General features: G+C 32.9%; 1 protein-coding gene across 1 annotated transcript in view; it reads right to left on the bottom strand.

The window, feature by feature from the left end:
* Nucleotides 1-18,326, bottom strand: part of LOC118193658 (cubilin-like) — a 435,777-nt gene that overhangs the window by 263,312 nt on the left and 154,139 nt on the right. Inside the window, exons 15-17 of the mRNA XM_085826886.1 lie at nucleotides 12,726-12,838; nucleotides 6,197-6,434; nucleotides 886-1,070 (exon numbers count right to left, since the gene is read on the bottom strand). Coding sequence (XP_085683012.1) covers nucleotides 886-1,070; nucleotides 6,197-6,434; nucleotides 12,726-12,838 — 536 coding nt within the window. The remainder of the gene's footprint in view (nucleotides 1-885; nucleotides 1,071-6,196; nucleotides 6,435-12,725; nucleotides 12,839-18,326) is intronic.

Genomic DNA, 18,326 nt, shown 5'->3' with positions numbered 1-18,326 from the left:
TTCTTTGTGACACCTAACACATAACTAACATAATCATATGAAAATAATAAAATTAATTATGTCAATATTTTAGAAAACATTAAATAAAGTATTAATGAATGTCTTTTACTGTAAATGCGAAAAGATCAGATTGCATTCAGAGATAAATCACATATTTTTTTTATTTTTTAATTTTAATAATGTTTTAGGTTGATCTAGCCTCGAACTCACACATCTAAAACGTTTGAAAATATTACTTGATTCTAAATATTATATCGCATGTTGACTTACATATTTTTTATTATACTGGAAATGATTAAGCAGTGGAATCAATTTTAACCCATTAATATACAGTTATGTTTAATATGTACAATTCTGTTTAATGTCAACACTTCTGTTTAATATGAACAATTTTGTTTAATATGAATGTTTAACACGAGCATTGTTAATATTATTGTTGTGACTAATCTCGCTTGTCTGATATCAAGATCACGAAGTAGAAAGGAGACAAGCTTGGGTCTGTTGTTGTCAGCAGCCTCGGGCGCCATACAGGCGACTTTGCTCAGTTTTATCCCAATTTTGAAAGGGGAGTCTGAAGTCCTGGAGGGATGAGTCTAAGAGACTTCTCTACCACTCTTTCCCTACTCCATACCTACTCTTTCTCTACCACTAGCCTCTCGACAAGACTTTCAGCTCGCGGTAGAGTGCCTTCATGCCGCACATACATTATACATTTGACCACATCCACGCTTTCTACAGGATTCGAACTCAGGCCCTTCGGTGTGGCAGCCAGCGTCACTAACCACAATCCCGGCATGCAGCATAAACATATTTCCCTGTTATATGCCTTTTATGCGCGAATGTTTCTATAAACATTGCCAATTTCTTTCTAAGACAATTACTTACTTTGAGATAATCATACGAACAATTTTCATGATGTTCTAACTGCAAGGTGGCAAATACGAATTGTATCCTCTTTCCAGGGGGAACCTTAACAGTCCACGAGCAATTCCTGTTACGAGGATATGAGGCAGGGTAGCCTGGGGAATTTACGGATCCATAATCTGCGACTGGAAGAACACCTCCGCAAACTAAAATGGAAAATAATATTATAATATATTTACATAAAATATACATGAATTCATAAAAAATTCTTTCTGCAAAGCATTTTTTAACTACGCTTAATTTTTTGGCATAAATTGTTTCAACATCGTTCTAGAAGACTAAAATATTATTTAGCGATTTTTAGAACTGATTGTTAGTTCAGGTATACTGTAGCGTCATTAGGATATTTTGAAGCAGGAGACACAAAAAGTGAGCAATACCCAATGGACCTCTCGAATACGCTCGATTGTGCTACAGCCCACCAGCGGCCGAGCGGTAAAATCGCTGAACACTGGTAGTTCGGTCCGAGGTTCGAATCCCGCGAACGGGCTGGCTGCATGGGCGTTTTCGTGGTTTTCCCCATGTGTAACGTGTATACGAGCAAGTTTCCCTTAGAAAGTCCTCCACGAAAGGCATCCCTCCCCTTAGGCAGATAGCCCTAGTCTGCTTTGGCGTATCCTCAATACACACACACACACAATTGTGCTACCGTTGCACCATGAAGGCTAAAGCAAGGAGAAAATACCTTGTATACTTTCAAAGGACGAGTGGGGATTAGGGGAACTACTCGCCAAATCCTGATAGTAAAGCAGCATTATCCACCACCTTTCAGTTCGCGATCCACTGTAGACACGGACCTTATAAGAAATAGACCAACCCAAATCGTCTGCCGCGTTCTCGTCTGTCTCCTTGACCATATACCGAGGAGTAAGGACGACTTGCAGAAACTTACAATGGTTGGCTATTGCAGCGTGTATAATTGTCAAGAAAAAGCTGATTGTAGCGCCACATTTCACAATTTAGAATTTCTACATATTTTTATTTTTGAAACTGAGATTGATTTTTAAAAATTTAGCATATTTATAAAGCATAATTAACGTTCCAAGTAATTATAAAGCTGTTGCATGCTTTCAGGGCTGGATATTTTTTTAGCTTTTCTATGCTGTAACGAAATTTGTAACTAGTACTTCTTTTAGAAAATAATATTTTAAATCTGAACTAACAGAAAATTTCGAACAAGCAATTTTCTCATGCAATTTTTATGCTTTTTATTGGTGTATATAAGTAAAAATACTGAAATATTTAAAAGCGAATTTTCGAAAGTTTTGTTTAAAATCTTAAATTGTGCTGCTTTTTTAAAATTATAGATGAGTATCATAGCACAATTTCTATAAAGGAATTTTATTTCAATTATATTTCATAATACATCATTGTGATACACACTTTTGACTCCTTAATTTTTATACATTTAATTAATATATTAAAATTGTATTTAACCATAATAATTAATTTTGCTTGTATTTTATAGTGATTATTTTTGAATTTATTTTTAATTCTGCAGAAGATTTTTTTATTTACTGTTAATTTAATTTATTAAGAATTATTAATTGATTCGAAGCGGCATTTTGCGCTGTTTCGCTATAAATGTCCGTGTCTCCTTGAAAATTGTTATTACCAAATATTATCGCCCTGTATTATATTTAAAGAAATTAAATAATGAAGAATCTGCATGAATACATGCATGTTTCTCGCACTGTGACAAAAGCCACGGTATCTACAGCCATCAAATTTTGAATAATGTAATCCTCCACACGAACATGGGCATCTGGACGGCCGAATTTCGAATTTGTTTTAATCTATTTCATATTTTGTAAAACTTTAACGAATTTTTGATTTAACAAACTCAAGGAGTTCAAAGCCAGCAATGGTAACAAATAACATTTTTATCTCCAGTGCGGAAATTCTAAAGATATGCTGTTTTCAAATGTATGTGGTTTACGGGCGAAGAACATGATATTCAATAAACATAGGTAACACACAAAACGTTAAAAAAAGGTTCTTTTCGGACGTAATATAAAATCTGAGTGCTTCTAGATTTTATTTTATCTTTTTTCCCTTTCATTACACTCAGAAAATTTTATGCTCCGAATTTTATAAATTACTAAAATAAATAATCCACTTCAGTGTTAATAATTTAATGATAATATAATCAAATAAATAATCGTTTTGTAATGTTATTATAGTTTTGAAAATCACTACCTGAAAATGTTCATTAAATTTTTAAAAAAATTAACAGATCTAGTTTAATTTTACCTTATTTAGTTCAAAGCATCACGTACTATCAATATTATTTAATTTTACTTTATTCTTACGCAAAATTAAGTTAATAAATTTTGTGCTTAGAGTTTTTACCGTTTTACCAAAGTAAAGATGTTTGTACAAAAATTACGCGTGAAAAAAATGCGCGAAATGCAATAAAAAGTGCTTTAATGAAATATATTAAATCCTATTTGAAAAAAACTATGGCTTTCATAATCTCATCACTATACAACGTATCACGTTTAATAATTAAAAAGAGTTATGTGATGCAAACGACATAGGTTTCAGTGTTAAAGTAAACCAGATCGTCCCTACTCTTTCTTGCGGACATGTCGGTGACCCCCCCTCCTCCCACTGGGTTAGTGTATCTCTTATAAGGTCCATGACTGTAGAGAGGTTAGATTATTTTAAACAGGAGAGGTGAAAAGGAGCAATGCCCTTGCCGGGACTCGAACGTAGACCTCTCGAATACGCGCCGAGTGTGATACTGTTACACTATGAAGGCATGCAGAAAGGAGGGAGAATAAACCTTATAATATATAATACCTGCTCCACAGCTGCCTTCCGAATTTCTTATAAACCGATCAGATAATGCAGTAATAAATTCCTCTGTGGAACATTATGTACACTGCAAAGAATCTTGAAAACGTAATTATAATCTTAATTTATGTAATCTTGAAAATATAACAGTTATTCATGTAAGCGAAACCTTGTACGTTTATGTAAATCTAATTCCAAATTACACTACAAGTTAAACCATTTTAAACCAATTAAATTATCAATTAAATTTTGGAAAATTCATGTAAATTATCTTGGAAATATACCAATTATTTGAATATTATTTTGTATAAGTGAAGTCTGTTGGTATTTCTTTACCCGATAGTTAGTGAAAGAATTAATATTAACTTTGTTTTCGTTTTATGATATTTTAGGGTTAAAAAATGCCTCGCACTTACGAATATAAAAAAGTGCTTGGAAATGGAAGCCGGAAGATATGGCGGCTGCCATACGAGAGGTAAAAGAGAACAAAATGGCGCTTGCAACTGCGGCCAAAAGATTCGACGTTCCGAGCAACACACTAAAGGCCAGGGTACTAACAGGTGCAGTATCAAACAGTCGAATTGGAAAGAGAACAACACTAGATACTGCTATGGAAAGGGAACTGGCTCAACATATATTATTGCTGGATTCCAAGGAGTTTGGCACGACCGTAAACGATATTAGGAAGCTAGTATTTAAATTTGCGGAGAAAAATAATCTAACGCACTTGTTTAACAAAGACAAGACCAAGGCAGGATATGACTGCGTATATTCTTTCTTAGAAATACACCTAATTTGCCAATAAGAAAAACACAAGGCTTGTCCTATGTACGTTCCAGAGGTCTCAATAGAGACGAAGTACGAAACATTTTTTGACAATTTACGGAAAATGTATGATGCGTTGAACCTGTGGGAAAAGCCGGCAAGAATTTGGAATGCCGATGAAACTGGACTGCAGCTAATTTTCAAACCTGGTAAAGTGATTTCTTGCAAAGTCAAAGAAGACGTGAACCACGCCACAATAGGAAAAAAGAGGTCTACTGTTACTGCCATGGTTTGTAGCAGCGCAACAAGAAGTGCCATCACCCCCTTTGTCACTATGAAGAGTGTTAGGCAAAAACCGTCTTATGCCAGAGGTTTACCAAATGGGTTACCGTTAGAGATGTCAGATTCTGGATACATGACAAGCGAAGTCTTCAACAAATTTCTTGACCATCTGAACAAACACAAACCACAAGGAAATGTTTTACTCTTATAGATGGACACGCCTCTCACTGCAAATATCCGGATACACTGGACAAAGCGTCATTGTTCGGAATTGAGATGCTGTGTCTCCCTCCACATAGTACTTGCAAATGCCAACCCCTTGATGTTTCATATTTCAAGAGCCTGAAACATTTTTATTATGAGGCATGCAGGAACTTTGTTCACCACCATCCAGGAAAGGGGATCACCAAAGACGATTTCGTTGAAATGTTCAAGCAAGTTTGGGATAAGTCTGCTACATAGGGCAATTTTGCCAATGGCTTTCGAAAATGTGGAATATACCCATACAATCCCGATATTTTGGAAGACAATGTGTTTGAATATGAAATCATGTCTACTACAAATGGCACCATTCCAGTTATGGTAGAGGAAGACAATAACCTCCAGAGGTCATTATCACCATCTGCTACATCAGCTACTACATCATTTTCGGAATTATGCCCTGTACCAGTAGTACAGAACCACTCTGTACGGAATAGGAGAAAAAAACAAGAATCAGCCATTATAACATCCGCAGAATACAGGAGTCAACTGCGCAGTAAAACGCCAACACAGGGACCTAGACGTCAACGAGAAGCTCAACCCAGTACCTCGAAAGATCTCGAAGACAGTGAAAATTACTGTGGCGAGCGCGGTGGGTACTATTTTGATGGTACTGCCGACAGAAATGGGTGAAATGTGTTGAAGAGCGTAGTACGTGGTTCCATGAGGTATGTGTAGAAAATGGGAATCAACCCCAGTTTACATGCAACAAATGTACATAGTTATAAGGGAGGATATATATTGTTGCATTGTTAATATGTGTTTAGTCCGTCAATCTTTCTTTTCCATAGTGCGTTGTCCTAATTTCTTAAAAAGAGCCATTGTTCTGAATTGTACCTGCCGCTCCGTAGATACCTGTCGAGATCTCCTGCATTTACGGGAGAAGTGGACATCTGGCTTTTATGTTGTTCATTGCATTTGTATGACCTATGATGTTTTTCAGGTAAGCCAAATTTTCATAATGTGTTACTAATACAGGAATAATTATTTTTTGTTAAACTAAATGATAAAATCCTTAAATGTTAACCAGTTATACATATTTTCCCTTGAGGTGTCGATATGTCCCTGAACGACCTTATTTTTTAACAAGAGTACTGGCAAAGTAAAACAAATAATTTAAACTTTTCATTCAGCTAGTTATAAGTTCTATTCTGCAGTGACTAACCGGGTTCAATTGCTGTCCAGTTGAGAGAGAATCCTGTTGCGGCGACTGTACTGTCTGACTGGAACCAGAGGTAGAGTTCATTATGAGTACTGGAAAAGTTTGCTCCGTGCAAATCCTCTGCACAGAAACGGTCTATCACACGAGAGCCAACGTTCGGACCGTCGTTGAGTTGTAGAAAGTCGAATTCGCAATTGTGTCCTGGTTCCAAATCGAAGTGATCAAAAGTAATATTCACAACCTGGAAGGGAAAATTGAATAAAACTGCTGATAATTCAGAGGAGAAATAAAATGATTATTTCTTAATACCAAAAAAAAATTATTTCGGAAAAAAGTACTTTCTAGTTAGTAAATTTGCAGAAAATATATTAGAAACACTCTGTGGGCAGAAAAGCAATCGTCGGGCATACTCTGTTACGTTGCATAGAATGCTATGAGAGAACTGTCATTCTATCGATTTTCGATGGAATGACGGTCGTATTGTACGATGTCGTACGACAGCTGCAACTTTGTTTTTTGAATCAAGACTGAAATCTGAAGGGCCGCGTTCCATTTTTGACTTTGTTTTAGAGGGTATAAGTGGGCATTTAGACATTTTGTGTTCTCCAACAGTACCTGTATCGAAGAAGTTTTTATTTGCAAGAACGGATAACAATTCATGGGAAGTGAAATTATCCATATAAATCTTACGCATCTCAGGTTTTGTAATTATTGACAGCAAGTTCTGTTCAATTTTATGAGATAATGACCTCATTCACGATTTTCTTAGTAGGTTTCTTATTTTGTGTCTTTGAATAATTGTTTTTCTCCAAAATTCAAGCATGTAAAAAAGAGAAATTTAGTTTACTTGATGAATTTCAGAACGCAGAGAATTCATGAATCAATGTTTGAAACTTTTACACAACCCCGACATTTCACACATCTCTGTGTCACGTGATGTGCACCTACCAGCTAGACTAAAGTGCTTGGGTTAGTTGTAGAATAGCAATGTTTAGAACGTAACAGAGAAAGAAGGGATTATCTCCATTACAAACTGATGGGTAATTGGTAATTGTGGATTTTACCGTCGTCTTATTTTTAGGCCAGTCAAAATTCAAAAAAAAAAAAAAAAAAAAAAATTATCTTTTAAATAAAATTTTTTGATAATGTTTTTTGCTGATATAAGAGTGTGGAATATTAGCTCAATAAATTTAAACGTATGTTTTCCTTGGAGATCAAAATTTTAATAAACTTATACGTTGAAATCATAAGCAAAGAAATCTACAAAATTCCCCATTTAAAAAAATTAATAAAAAAATCCTAAATTAATTCTATCTTACGATAAAAACAAATATACAGTTAAATGACTCTTAAATAATAAAACCTATTTTATTTGAATTAAATTATTTCAAAGATTTTATACAAAGACAATTTATGTGTGCTCTCCTATTTTTAAGACGATGAGGAAATATGGGTTAAGAAGTTCGGAGTGGGGGACGATGTGAATCAATAATGAAAAAATGATGGAAACCTTTGCTTGGTAACAGCCAGTTGTTGATACATCAATTGCGTCTTAAAATATACTATAGCCAGAGCAATCAAATGCAGCTTAGCTAGAATTAGAGAAAAACAGGTTTTCTTCCTTGCATTTTAGATTGAAGGAGCTTGCATAATTTCTCGATTAAAACAGATATTAAAACACATATTAAAAGATATTCTTTGAATCTCTAGGCTAGAGACAAATAAATTACTAAAGAATATTCTAAGCTTCTTACTTAGAGTGTCTTGTTATCAAGCTATTATTGGTTCTCGAAAGTTTCGACTTTTTGTTTTAAATATAAAATTTTTTTTATCTTCTTCCTTGTTATCTACACTTCTGCGTCAGCAGAGTTACGTATGTTATATATAAAAACCATTCATTTAGAATTGACCTTACGTCAGAAATGATACATATAAACATATTAAAGTTCCTTATGTGAAATGAAAAATATTAAATGAAAAGCAATTGCAAATTTAAATTTAAATTTCTCTTTCATATTTCTCCCGTTCAAAGAAAAATATTTTTATGAAAAAGTTCTAAGGACTGAGAAAATTGCTAGTAACATCATTAATTATAAATACAAATTATAAAATTTGAAACATATTTAAAATATAAATACTATATCACTAAAGAATTGAGATTATAAAGTTTTTGACTTATTAGAATTTAGAAAATAACCTTTCTATTTCAATTCTTAAACTGAATTCTTGTTGTCTAACCGAAATTTGGACTATCGAAAGAGTCCAAATAATTTCTTTCGATAAGTAGATATGATTACAGTTATCTATGATATGACTCTAAATTTATTATTTTGTTTACATATTAAAAATATAAGTATGTCTAATTTTTCTATCAGAATTGGATTAGATTTACATGTAATTCTAACAGTAGTCAAAATACTGAAATATTTTTAAGCATCACAACATCAATGAAAATACTTCAGCATGATATCGATATTCATTTTGCTGAGCAGGAGTTTATCAATTTAAGTTAGTTTCTGTCAATAGATGGCAGCACCACAACTTACTTTAAAAAGTTGTTTTAGTTGTAAATTTGGTTACGTTATTTGAATTATTTCCGTTATCGTATCCTTTACCAAACTTTAAATGAAGGAGGTATAGTCATAACACAATCGAGAAGGTATCTTTAAGAAAATCACTTATGCTTTAAAGACATACAGTGTCTCACAAAAGTGATGGGACACTTCTGCTTTACAAAAGGAAACTGTAATAAAATAAATTCAAGAAACATGTAAAAATACTTTGTGGGTGTGTTTCATACTTAAATTTAGTAACAATTATTACATAACATACATTTTCTCAAAATATTAAAATATTAATTTATTTTCACATAAGTGATGGAACATCATTAGATACTACTACATACTAGAATAAAAATATTTTTGGGGGTTTTTATTTTTACTCAAAAGCAATTGACAATAATTTATAAAATCGTCTGCAGTATTTCTTCCCAGTCTGTTTGGGAATTTTTGTGTTTTTTAGCTCTGTGCAGCCATGAATGCTAAACGAAAAGAAACTTTGCCTGAAATTCGAAAATTAGTTATTAATTTGAATATTGAACGTGGAAAATCTATTAGAGAAACTGCTGAAACAGCTAACTTGAGTCATTCAACAGTTTTAAATATCATTAAACGATATAAAAAGAATCATATGATTCAGGATAAAAGAAGACCTGGCCGACTATCAAAGCTATCCAATGGAATAAAGCGAATTATCGTTCGAAATATTTAAAAAAATCCGAGAATGAGTGCTCCTAAAGTTGCTGCTGATTTACAAGCATTATATGGAGTAATTGTTAATCCTGAGACTATTAGAAGAGTAATTCGATCTGCTGGATATCACGGTAGAGCAGCCAGGAAAAATTCTTCATAAGTGAAAAGAATAGAAAACTCAGACTGGCTTTCGCAAAATCCAACATAAATAAGAATTCTGATTACTGGAATGAAGTTATATTTGATGATGAGAGTAAATTTAATATATTTGGTTCTGACGGTAGAATCTTGATGTGGAGTAAACCCAGGGAAGAATGTTGGTAATCTTGTTTTCATTGACAATATAATGGATCAGTACAAGTATATTGACATTTTAAATCAAAATTTGAAATCTTCAGCACGAAAATTGAACCTTCATAATGATTTTAAATTCTACCAGGACAATGACTTCAAGCACACTGCTTTGAACGTTAGACTCTGGCTGCTGTATAACTATCGTGAAATAATAAAAACATCACCACAATCTCCAGACTTAAATCCCATAGAGAATATTTGGCAAAAATTGGAATCAAGAATTCGCAAACACACCATTTTTTCAAAACAACAATTAAAATCGGTGCTTCAAGAAGAATGGGGTAAAATCACTCCAGAAATCACAAAAAAATTAGTCGAATCCATCCCAAGAAGATTAAATCATGTTTTAAAAGTAAAAGGAAATCCAACAAAATATTAAAACCTTTTAAAAAGTAAAATTTTTGGATAAATATTTGATGGAAAAGTAAGTGTCTTATCACTTATGTAAGCCATTTTTTGCTCCGTCTAAACAATTGTATTTTTATTAAATTAATATTTTAATATTTTGAGAAAATGTATGTTATGTAATAATTGTTACTAAATTTAAGTATGAAACACACACAAAATTTTTACATGCTTTTTAAATTTATTTTACTACAGTTTCCTTTTGTAAAGCACAAGTGTCCCATCACTTTTGTGAGACACTGTAGAGGAGAAGATATAAGAAGTTTTTCTTCTTAAAAATGCCGTGAAATTGTGTATATATGGAATATGATACTAAGCAGAATGTGGAATAATTTAATATTAGCGCGCATTAGAAACTTTAAGGCAAGCATATACGAAATAGTAAACAGGGGGAAAATGTACAGAAAATAAAATGGTTGAAACTATTACCTAATCTACGAATAATTAACGGAAATATGATGAAAGAAATGCTACTAAAGTATTTTCATGTAAAATAAGCCCCAAATTTTCTCAAGTTTCACAGAACTTTCTTAGACTTATTTACATGTATAGCATAACCTTAGAACTATATCATTTACTTAAAGAGATTTTAATTACTGTTTCCAATAATTGCCAAATACATTTGACCTTAGAATATTCATCTAGAAAAAGATTCCTATATTCCGATGAGGCAGATCTTTTTTTATGAAGTTTACATTTAATAGTTTTCTGTCAGAGTGATTCTATAGGCAATTATAATCTCGGAAAAAGCTATTTAATAGTAAATTATCCGTTACCGTCTTAAATATTGATCGATTAAAGAAGCTTATATGTTGTTTAACCTATGCATAACTTTTCGAACAGTTACGTTATGGTCTTTTATTGTGCTGTATGTAAATGATCTGTTCTTCGTCGAAAATTTTCTCCGACACCAACTGAATAGTATTGTCGTTAACGAAGGTTTTAACTGCTAGCTCAACAATGCAGGATAGATTTTCGTACCCTAGGTTATCTCAAGGTCGTACATATACAGCCTAAGATATGTTTTGTGATCTCTGTTAGAGCGTGTATATATGGGCATCTTGAAATATGTCCAAGACACTAAGACTATTTATTAAAAGTACATTAATGCAGGTATAAAGTACTAATGATATTTTGGCATTAAAATCGAGAAAATACCCCATTCTCGGAAATGTGAGTGTTCTTAGATGTAAGATGTTCTTAGATTTTCTTAGATGATCTTAATGAATGTAAGTTTATGAAAATAGAGCGTAAAGTAAGTAAATATACAAATTTAGCTAATAAAATCTCTTTAAATACAGATCTTCATGACAGATCCAAAACCCCGAACCGCTCAGAGGGTTTTAACCGAGTTTTCATGCCTTTCAAAATAACATGTACTCTTCTTGTGACTCTTTTTGTGATCTCCTTGTGACTCTTTTTGTGATCTCCTTGTGATTGTTCTCTGACAATTGCAAGTCTCTGACATTCTGCATTGATGGCCTAATCTCACTTTTATTAAAAAAAAAGCCTTAAGTAAACAATCGGCATCAGTTAAAAATGCTTCTTTTAATTATTCATGGTCATGATCGGGAAAAAGCTTCTTCTTTCCGAGTATGTTAGAAATTTTGGAAGAAACAATCTTGGAAATTTTACATTTTACTACATTCTAAGTGAAAACTGGCTGTTAGGAAAATAGATGGGATTTTATCTAATTTATTTTATGTCTTTTCCTTCCAGATTTAAGCGAACAGGCTGTATTAAAAGTGGGATAAAGTGTCTGAAAATAGCGTTCAATATTACGTTTTTTCGGCGCTGCGACACTACTGCGTGCAATAGATGCATTTTAGTTAAGACTGGGGCAACAAAATGATTTTTCCTGGTCAGTATTAAAATTAGAGTTTCATTGTCTTTAACTTGGGTCACTTATTTTGGGTTTAAAAAAACAAAGTATATAAAAGCAATGAAGCAGAAGACACCAGCAATAAAGTACGAGACACGTACGCTAAAAAATATGAGCATAAATCTAGCAATAAATATAATATGCCATTTAGGGAATAACCATGAAGTGGGGACTCCCCTTCGTAGAGGTCCCCATGATGCAGAGCAAATAATTAAGCTCTACGTATGGTACCATATAATAACAGGGACATACAGTACTTGCCTCGTTAGGTATTGAAGGGAGAAGTTAAAATGCGTTTTATATTTTCCCGTTAAAATATTTAAAAGTGATTGACATTTTCTAAATTTTTAGCATAACATCGGGACGAAATTGCAAACTGACCAATTCCATGCCTTCAAATAGTTAATATTATTTCGCTAATTATTAACTGTAAAAATTTACGGAACTTAATTAATTTTTTATCGAGCAGCGAGCACAGGTAAGACCGTCGGCGGGCGCAGTAGTATCCGCGGATAATAGGGGTAGGGACCCCTGGACTAAAGTATCAAGGATTGCAGCCGTGTTTGTAGTAAAGTATTATTGCATGTGATTCTTGACTGTAAATAATAAGTAAAAAAAAAATTCCCATATATTTACTCACCTTATCCTCATCTACTGATATAATCCAAGCGCAGCTCATCATGTGATCATAGTGTACTCCATTTTCAGGGAACTGAAGTGTTCCGTTGTTTCCAGTCAGAAAACCACCACATGCTGTTAATAAATATATAAATAAATAAGAGTGCATGCAACTTAACCAAATATTTACCTCACAGTGTAAATACACAAAGATGAAATAGCGAATACTAAACATGTCATTTGAAAGATATCTGAAATAGCTTTTTCAAAAGCACATAAAGAATGATTTGATATATCTATATATCTATATATATAGATATATATAATCATTTTCTATGATATATATATAAAGAATAAAACATACGTAAATATCAAAATTGCAATTTAAACCAGCAATACTCCTTAATTTCCCCTCTCTATTCTAAAAATAGTAATAACGTTCCTGGACTGCCCTATTTCTATATCATTCTGTGTCACATGGTTTGCATAACGCTTGTAAGAATTATGTTAATTTTATTAACAGTTAAATTTTAAGTTAAAGTTCCTTTCCTGTCAAATTCTTAACTTCAACTTACTACTTCCGGCCAGAACGTAGTTTTGGAATCTTGTTGAAGATTTAATGAGGAGGAGCGGTATTTAAATGACGAAGTTACTTACAGAAGTAGAGAGAATCAGAGTTTCTGATTTACGCGGCTATATTTCTTTAGTTTACTTCGGCTATATTTCTTTAGCTAATCTTAGTTTCAGTTTAATTCTTAGTCTTTTAAGTTCAAGTCCAAGTGCGGGCTTTGTTTGAACACTCCCAGGCGGAGTTTTGTTAAATCTTATTGGAATAATAAAGGGTTAGTTACCCTTCTATCTTGTTGTTCCTTGTCACCGAACTTAAGCGATTATTCGCTTATCAGTTTTTAGATTATTCACTTCCAACATTAACTTAGAATTACAAAGTGAGAAACTCTACACGCTAATGACGTATCTAATTCGGAAATTGAACCAAAATTTCGAGAAGTGAATCTTTAACTTAAACTGAAACTTCTCTTGTTGAGCTCTCCTGTTGGGTAACTGAGCACTTTTGCTTCAGCTCTCTTCCCATCATAGTACTCTCTTTTAGCCTCTGCCAGCTATTGTAATTTGTCCTAAAAACACAATGCATATAAAATTATGGGGTGCATAGCGCACCTTCAAGGATGATATGAAATGAAAAAGAATATGCTTCCTCAGAATTCATTATCCAGGAGTAAATTTATCAGTGGAAGTTACGACTAAGTCTGTCTTCGAGTACCATCTTTCTAACTACGCAGTAAAGCCTATCGAAGAAATAACGCAGAGAACGATTGTCAGTCCGCCGCGGCTTTCTTCAAGTCATCCTATTACATATAATATATAAACTAAACTCAGAGTCGCAGCAGGCTTAGCGGGCCATGGCCTGGAGTGCTCCAGTATCTGCTTTCCTGGCCGTGGGCCCCCGGGTGCACGAGCATATGCCCTGGAGAAGTGGTCAGCTTGTCGCAAGACCTCATTATTAATGTATCGTCCCTGCGTCGACTGTTATAATTGAGCATTATTTAATGTATAATGTAATACGAAGTATGTATTACTATTATGGTAATTCAACATAGTAACAGCACTATTTGATGTAAGTTTCTTTATATTGTATAATAAGCATTGCTATTGTAGGAATCTGCAATACCCGTTTTCCACCATCTGCCCCTCTAGTTGCGGGATTCGGACGATACCCGAATAGTCAGTGAAAGCTGCCCGGATGTCCGGACGCTGCTCTCACCCGGCACCTATCGCAAGAGTTCCGGTGTTTAGTCTCCAAGCGAACATGGTACTCATTTTATCCACCCGTTCAAAGGATGAAAGACTGAGTCAACCTTGCCAAGCCTGGATCGAGCCCCGGATCTCTAATGTCACTTGCCCACCGGGCCTTATATATATATATATATATATATATGCATATCTGTGTGTATGTGATATATATATAAATATATACATATGTTACCGTGAAAGACCGAAATTGGAGAATATCGACTTTCACCGGAGAATATCAACATTCACCAAATACGTCGGTGAAAGACCGAATATTTCACTACATTCTTGTATATTCGGACCCTCACCGGTGTATGTCGACAATCACAGATATGCTCTGGTGAAAGTCGAAAAGAGAGGTCATAAAGTGCCATAATAGTGTAAGTTGTTGCAATAAATAAGATTTGAATCACATAATTTGGTAAGTTTATAACTTCTATTATTTTCCTTTCTCATTTTGAATATATTGTGTGTTTTAGGTTCTCATGTTCTTAAGTTCTTATTTCAAGTTTCAAGTGCGTTTATTTGCCACTGAATTACAGAGAAGAAAATATAATATTGTTATATGTTCAACATTCACCATTAAGTACATGGTGAATGTCGACATTGACCGGTGTAAGTCAGAAATAAGAGTATTTGGAAAATATTTCGGATATACGCCAAGAGACTATGTGAATGTTGACATTCGCCGGTGAAAGTTGACATTCTCCAGATTTCGGTGTTTCACCGTAACCTATATATATATATATCAGTTATCGCTGGAATTTTATAATTACATTAATTGTGTATACAGAAGAAACAAGCCTCATGCTGTAAAATGTTAAGAAATCTAATGAGAAGAAGCTCTCAAATGTGTAATATATTATTTTGCTAGAGATCCCTGATTTAAAAAATCTTTAAAGCACTAATTCCTTACTGAGCTTCTATTAACGAAATTGTCCTTAGGTTCATCATCCACATCTCAATACGTTTTCCAATGATTGAAATCCTTGATGGTATTTGAGTGCAAGTGAAAATGATGCTTTAGATAAATTAATTATTTTGAAAATGATGCTTTAGATAAATTAATTATTTATAATTATTATAAATTGATTAATTTTATAGATTTAGATTAAAAAAAGGGAGGAATTCTTACCTATTTAAGCATATGGCAAATTGTCTTATGCTTCAACCATTATCAAAATAGGTTATTCATTTCTTAAGTTGTATCATATTATACTGTTAATCAATAATTTGCATTTTTAAGATAAAAGTATTTTCAAGACTTATAGGATAAAGCAGGGCTAAATAAATTTCTCAGTATAAATTGTATTTTATAAAGTTCCTTAAATTTGAAATCAGAGAAGTGAGAGAATTTATTTGTTTTATTACTATTATTATTTATTTATTATTTAGACAAGTAATAGCTTTTGAATTGAAGTTTAAACATTAATAATGATTTAGAAATAAGCCAAACATAAATACTCCAAAATCTGTCAAAATTAACAGATGCATGAAATATTTTTATATTTCAGAAATAAAATAACATGACTTTTACTGACCGAGTAACAGTAACGCAAAGATAACTTTACAATTAATTAGACATATTTTACAATAATTTCAGATGCTCTCAAATTCGCATATGTCTTAATAGGCGTCTTTTTTATAGTCGCTGAAAAACGTTTAAACAGACCAGATTAAATTAAAATGCTTTGCATGATACAGGGTGTTTCAGAAAAAATCGGTTAGAAACTTTCAGGAGAGATAAAGTACACCTAGACGATGGAAAATCACATAGCAATGCTTGGTCGGAAACGCTTTCTTGGCTCGGTAATGACAACACAAAACACATAAAATAGAGGCATGAATAGTGTGATAAAACATGCTTCATTATGTTTATTATAGCAGAAATCAGCAAATAAGAACAAAAACAGACAACGATTGGCATTAAAGAATGTATTCGAAATGACAACCTCGGTCTGTGATCTCCGACGTATGAAAGTTCTACATCAGGGCATGGAAGATGCAAGACACACGGTTCCTGCATCATGCTCCTGGTCGTAATTTCGAACACCTTCTTTAATGACCATCGTCTGTTTTTGTTCTTATTCCTTGGTTTCTGCCGCACTAAGCATAAATAAGAATTATTTTCATCCTGCCCGTGCCCTTCCCTTCTTGCGTTTTGTGTCGTCACTGTCACACCAAGAATTCGTTTCCGACCTTACATTGCTATGTGTTTCTCCATCGTCTAGGTGTACATTATCTTTCCTGAAAATTTGTCACCGATTTGCTGAAATACATTGTATATTTCAGTTTCAGTACCGTACGGGGAAAAACACAGTAAATTGTTAAGTAAAATAGAAAATAAGAAATAAAAATTTGATTCTGAAATCAATAAGAACAAGAACAAATAATAAATTCAATATGAAACATGAAATATCAAAAACACAGAAACATTTCTTAAAATTCCTTAGCAAATAGCAAAAATATATATTTGTTGTCTTTTATTAAACCTTTTTTGAACGCAGAGCTTTATCTTTAGAAACAGAACTATATATTTTTGAAATAGAAATGTATAAATGTGATCCGAATTCTATTAAAATAACTTCAAGTATATAATTGGAGCGCAAAAGCAAAAATTTTAGTTCTTATGGGGTTGATGGTAATTTTGACTAGAATAATTATCCTTTTCATTCCTTACAAAATGCACACAAAATGTCAAAAATTGCTTTTTTCTCTCTCTCAAAATCGGTATAGAAACCCTCGGGACAAGATACTTGTAGGTTTCACTATTCTGAAATTTTCATTGTTTTTATTTACTTGAAATTTTTATAAGTTGGTATTCATTTCTGTAACTTTTATTTTATTACATTTTATTAGAAATTCTTGTGACAAGATGCTTGCAGGTTTTATTATTTTGAAATTTTTATTATTTTTATTTTACTTGAAATTTTCCTATTTGGTATTTATTTATATAATTTTTATTTTATTACATTTTATTACAAACCCTTGAGACAAGATACTTGCACTTTTAATTATTTTCAAATTTTTATTATTTATAGTCACTTGCAATTTTTACCATTTGCTATTTATTTCAGTTCTTTTTTATTTTACTACATTTTATTATAATTCCTTGAGCCAAGATGCTTGCAGGTTTTATTATTTTGAAATTTTTATTATTTTTACTTAATTACAAATTTTACGATTTTGTACTTATTTCTATAAGTTTCATTTTATTTATTTTATTTTTTAGAATTTCCGTCACAGGTCTAAATGATAAATTGTTCTAGATATGATCTCAGATTTAGTAGACCGTCATCCACTGTATGCTGCGTTTGTACTTGAATTCAAGCGTAAAAATAACTTCAAGCTTCCATGCGTGTAAATCCTTTTGTGATTCATAGCTTGTTGTCTTTAAGTAATGTAATCATCTGTTGATCTCCCGTTATATAAGCAAAGATCGACAGTTGTTTTCAGCTTGTTGTTGCGTTGTGTAAAGCACATCCTCGGCCTTGGAGCAATAAATGCACTTGTTTGAACTTGACCAACATGTACAATTATTGCCCTTGGGCCGAGAAAATTGCTGCATAATCTTCTTCTCATCCGTGGATGTTGCACTAATGAAGTACTTCCGCTCTTGTTGTCCAGGAAGACGAAGAAAATCTGAAGCATTTCTGTCACCTGTGATTAAAGTTTTCTTTTGCTTATTGGAGATTTTCTTCATCAGGATACGGAAAGATAATTTAAATTAATCTTCCTTAGAATTGCTGCATGTTATTTTGCTTAATGCGGAATTTTCTTTATCAGGATACTAAAGTTAATTTACGTTAAT

Source organism: Stegodyphus dumicola, chromosome 11 (genome assembly GCF_044657685.1).
Source record: "Stegodyphus dumicola isolate Sdum_Otavi_A_Nest chromosome 11, ASM4465768v1".
Lineage (NCBI taxonomy): Eukaryota > Metazoa > Arthropoda > Arachnida > Araneae > Eresidae > Stegodyphus > Stegodyphus dumicola.
The sequence above is the reverse complement of the archived record's forward strand: the minus strand, read 5'-3'. Positions and strand labels throughout refer to the sequence as shown.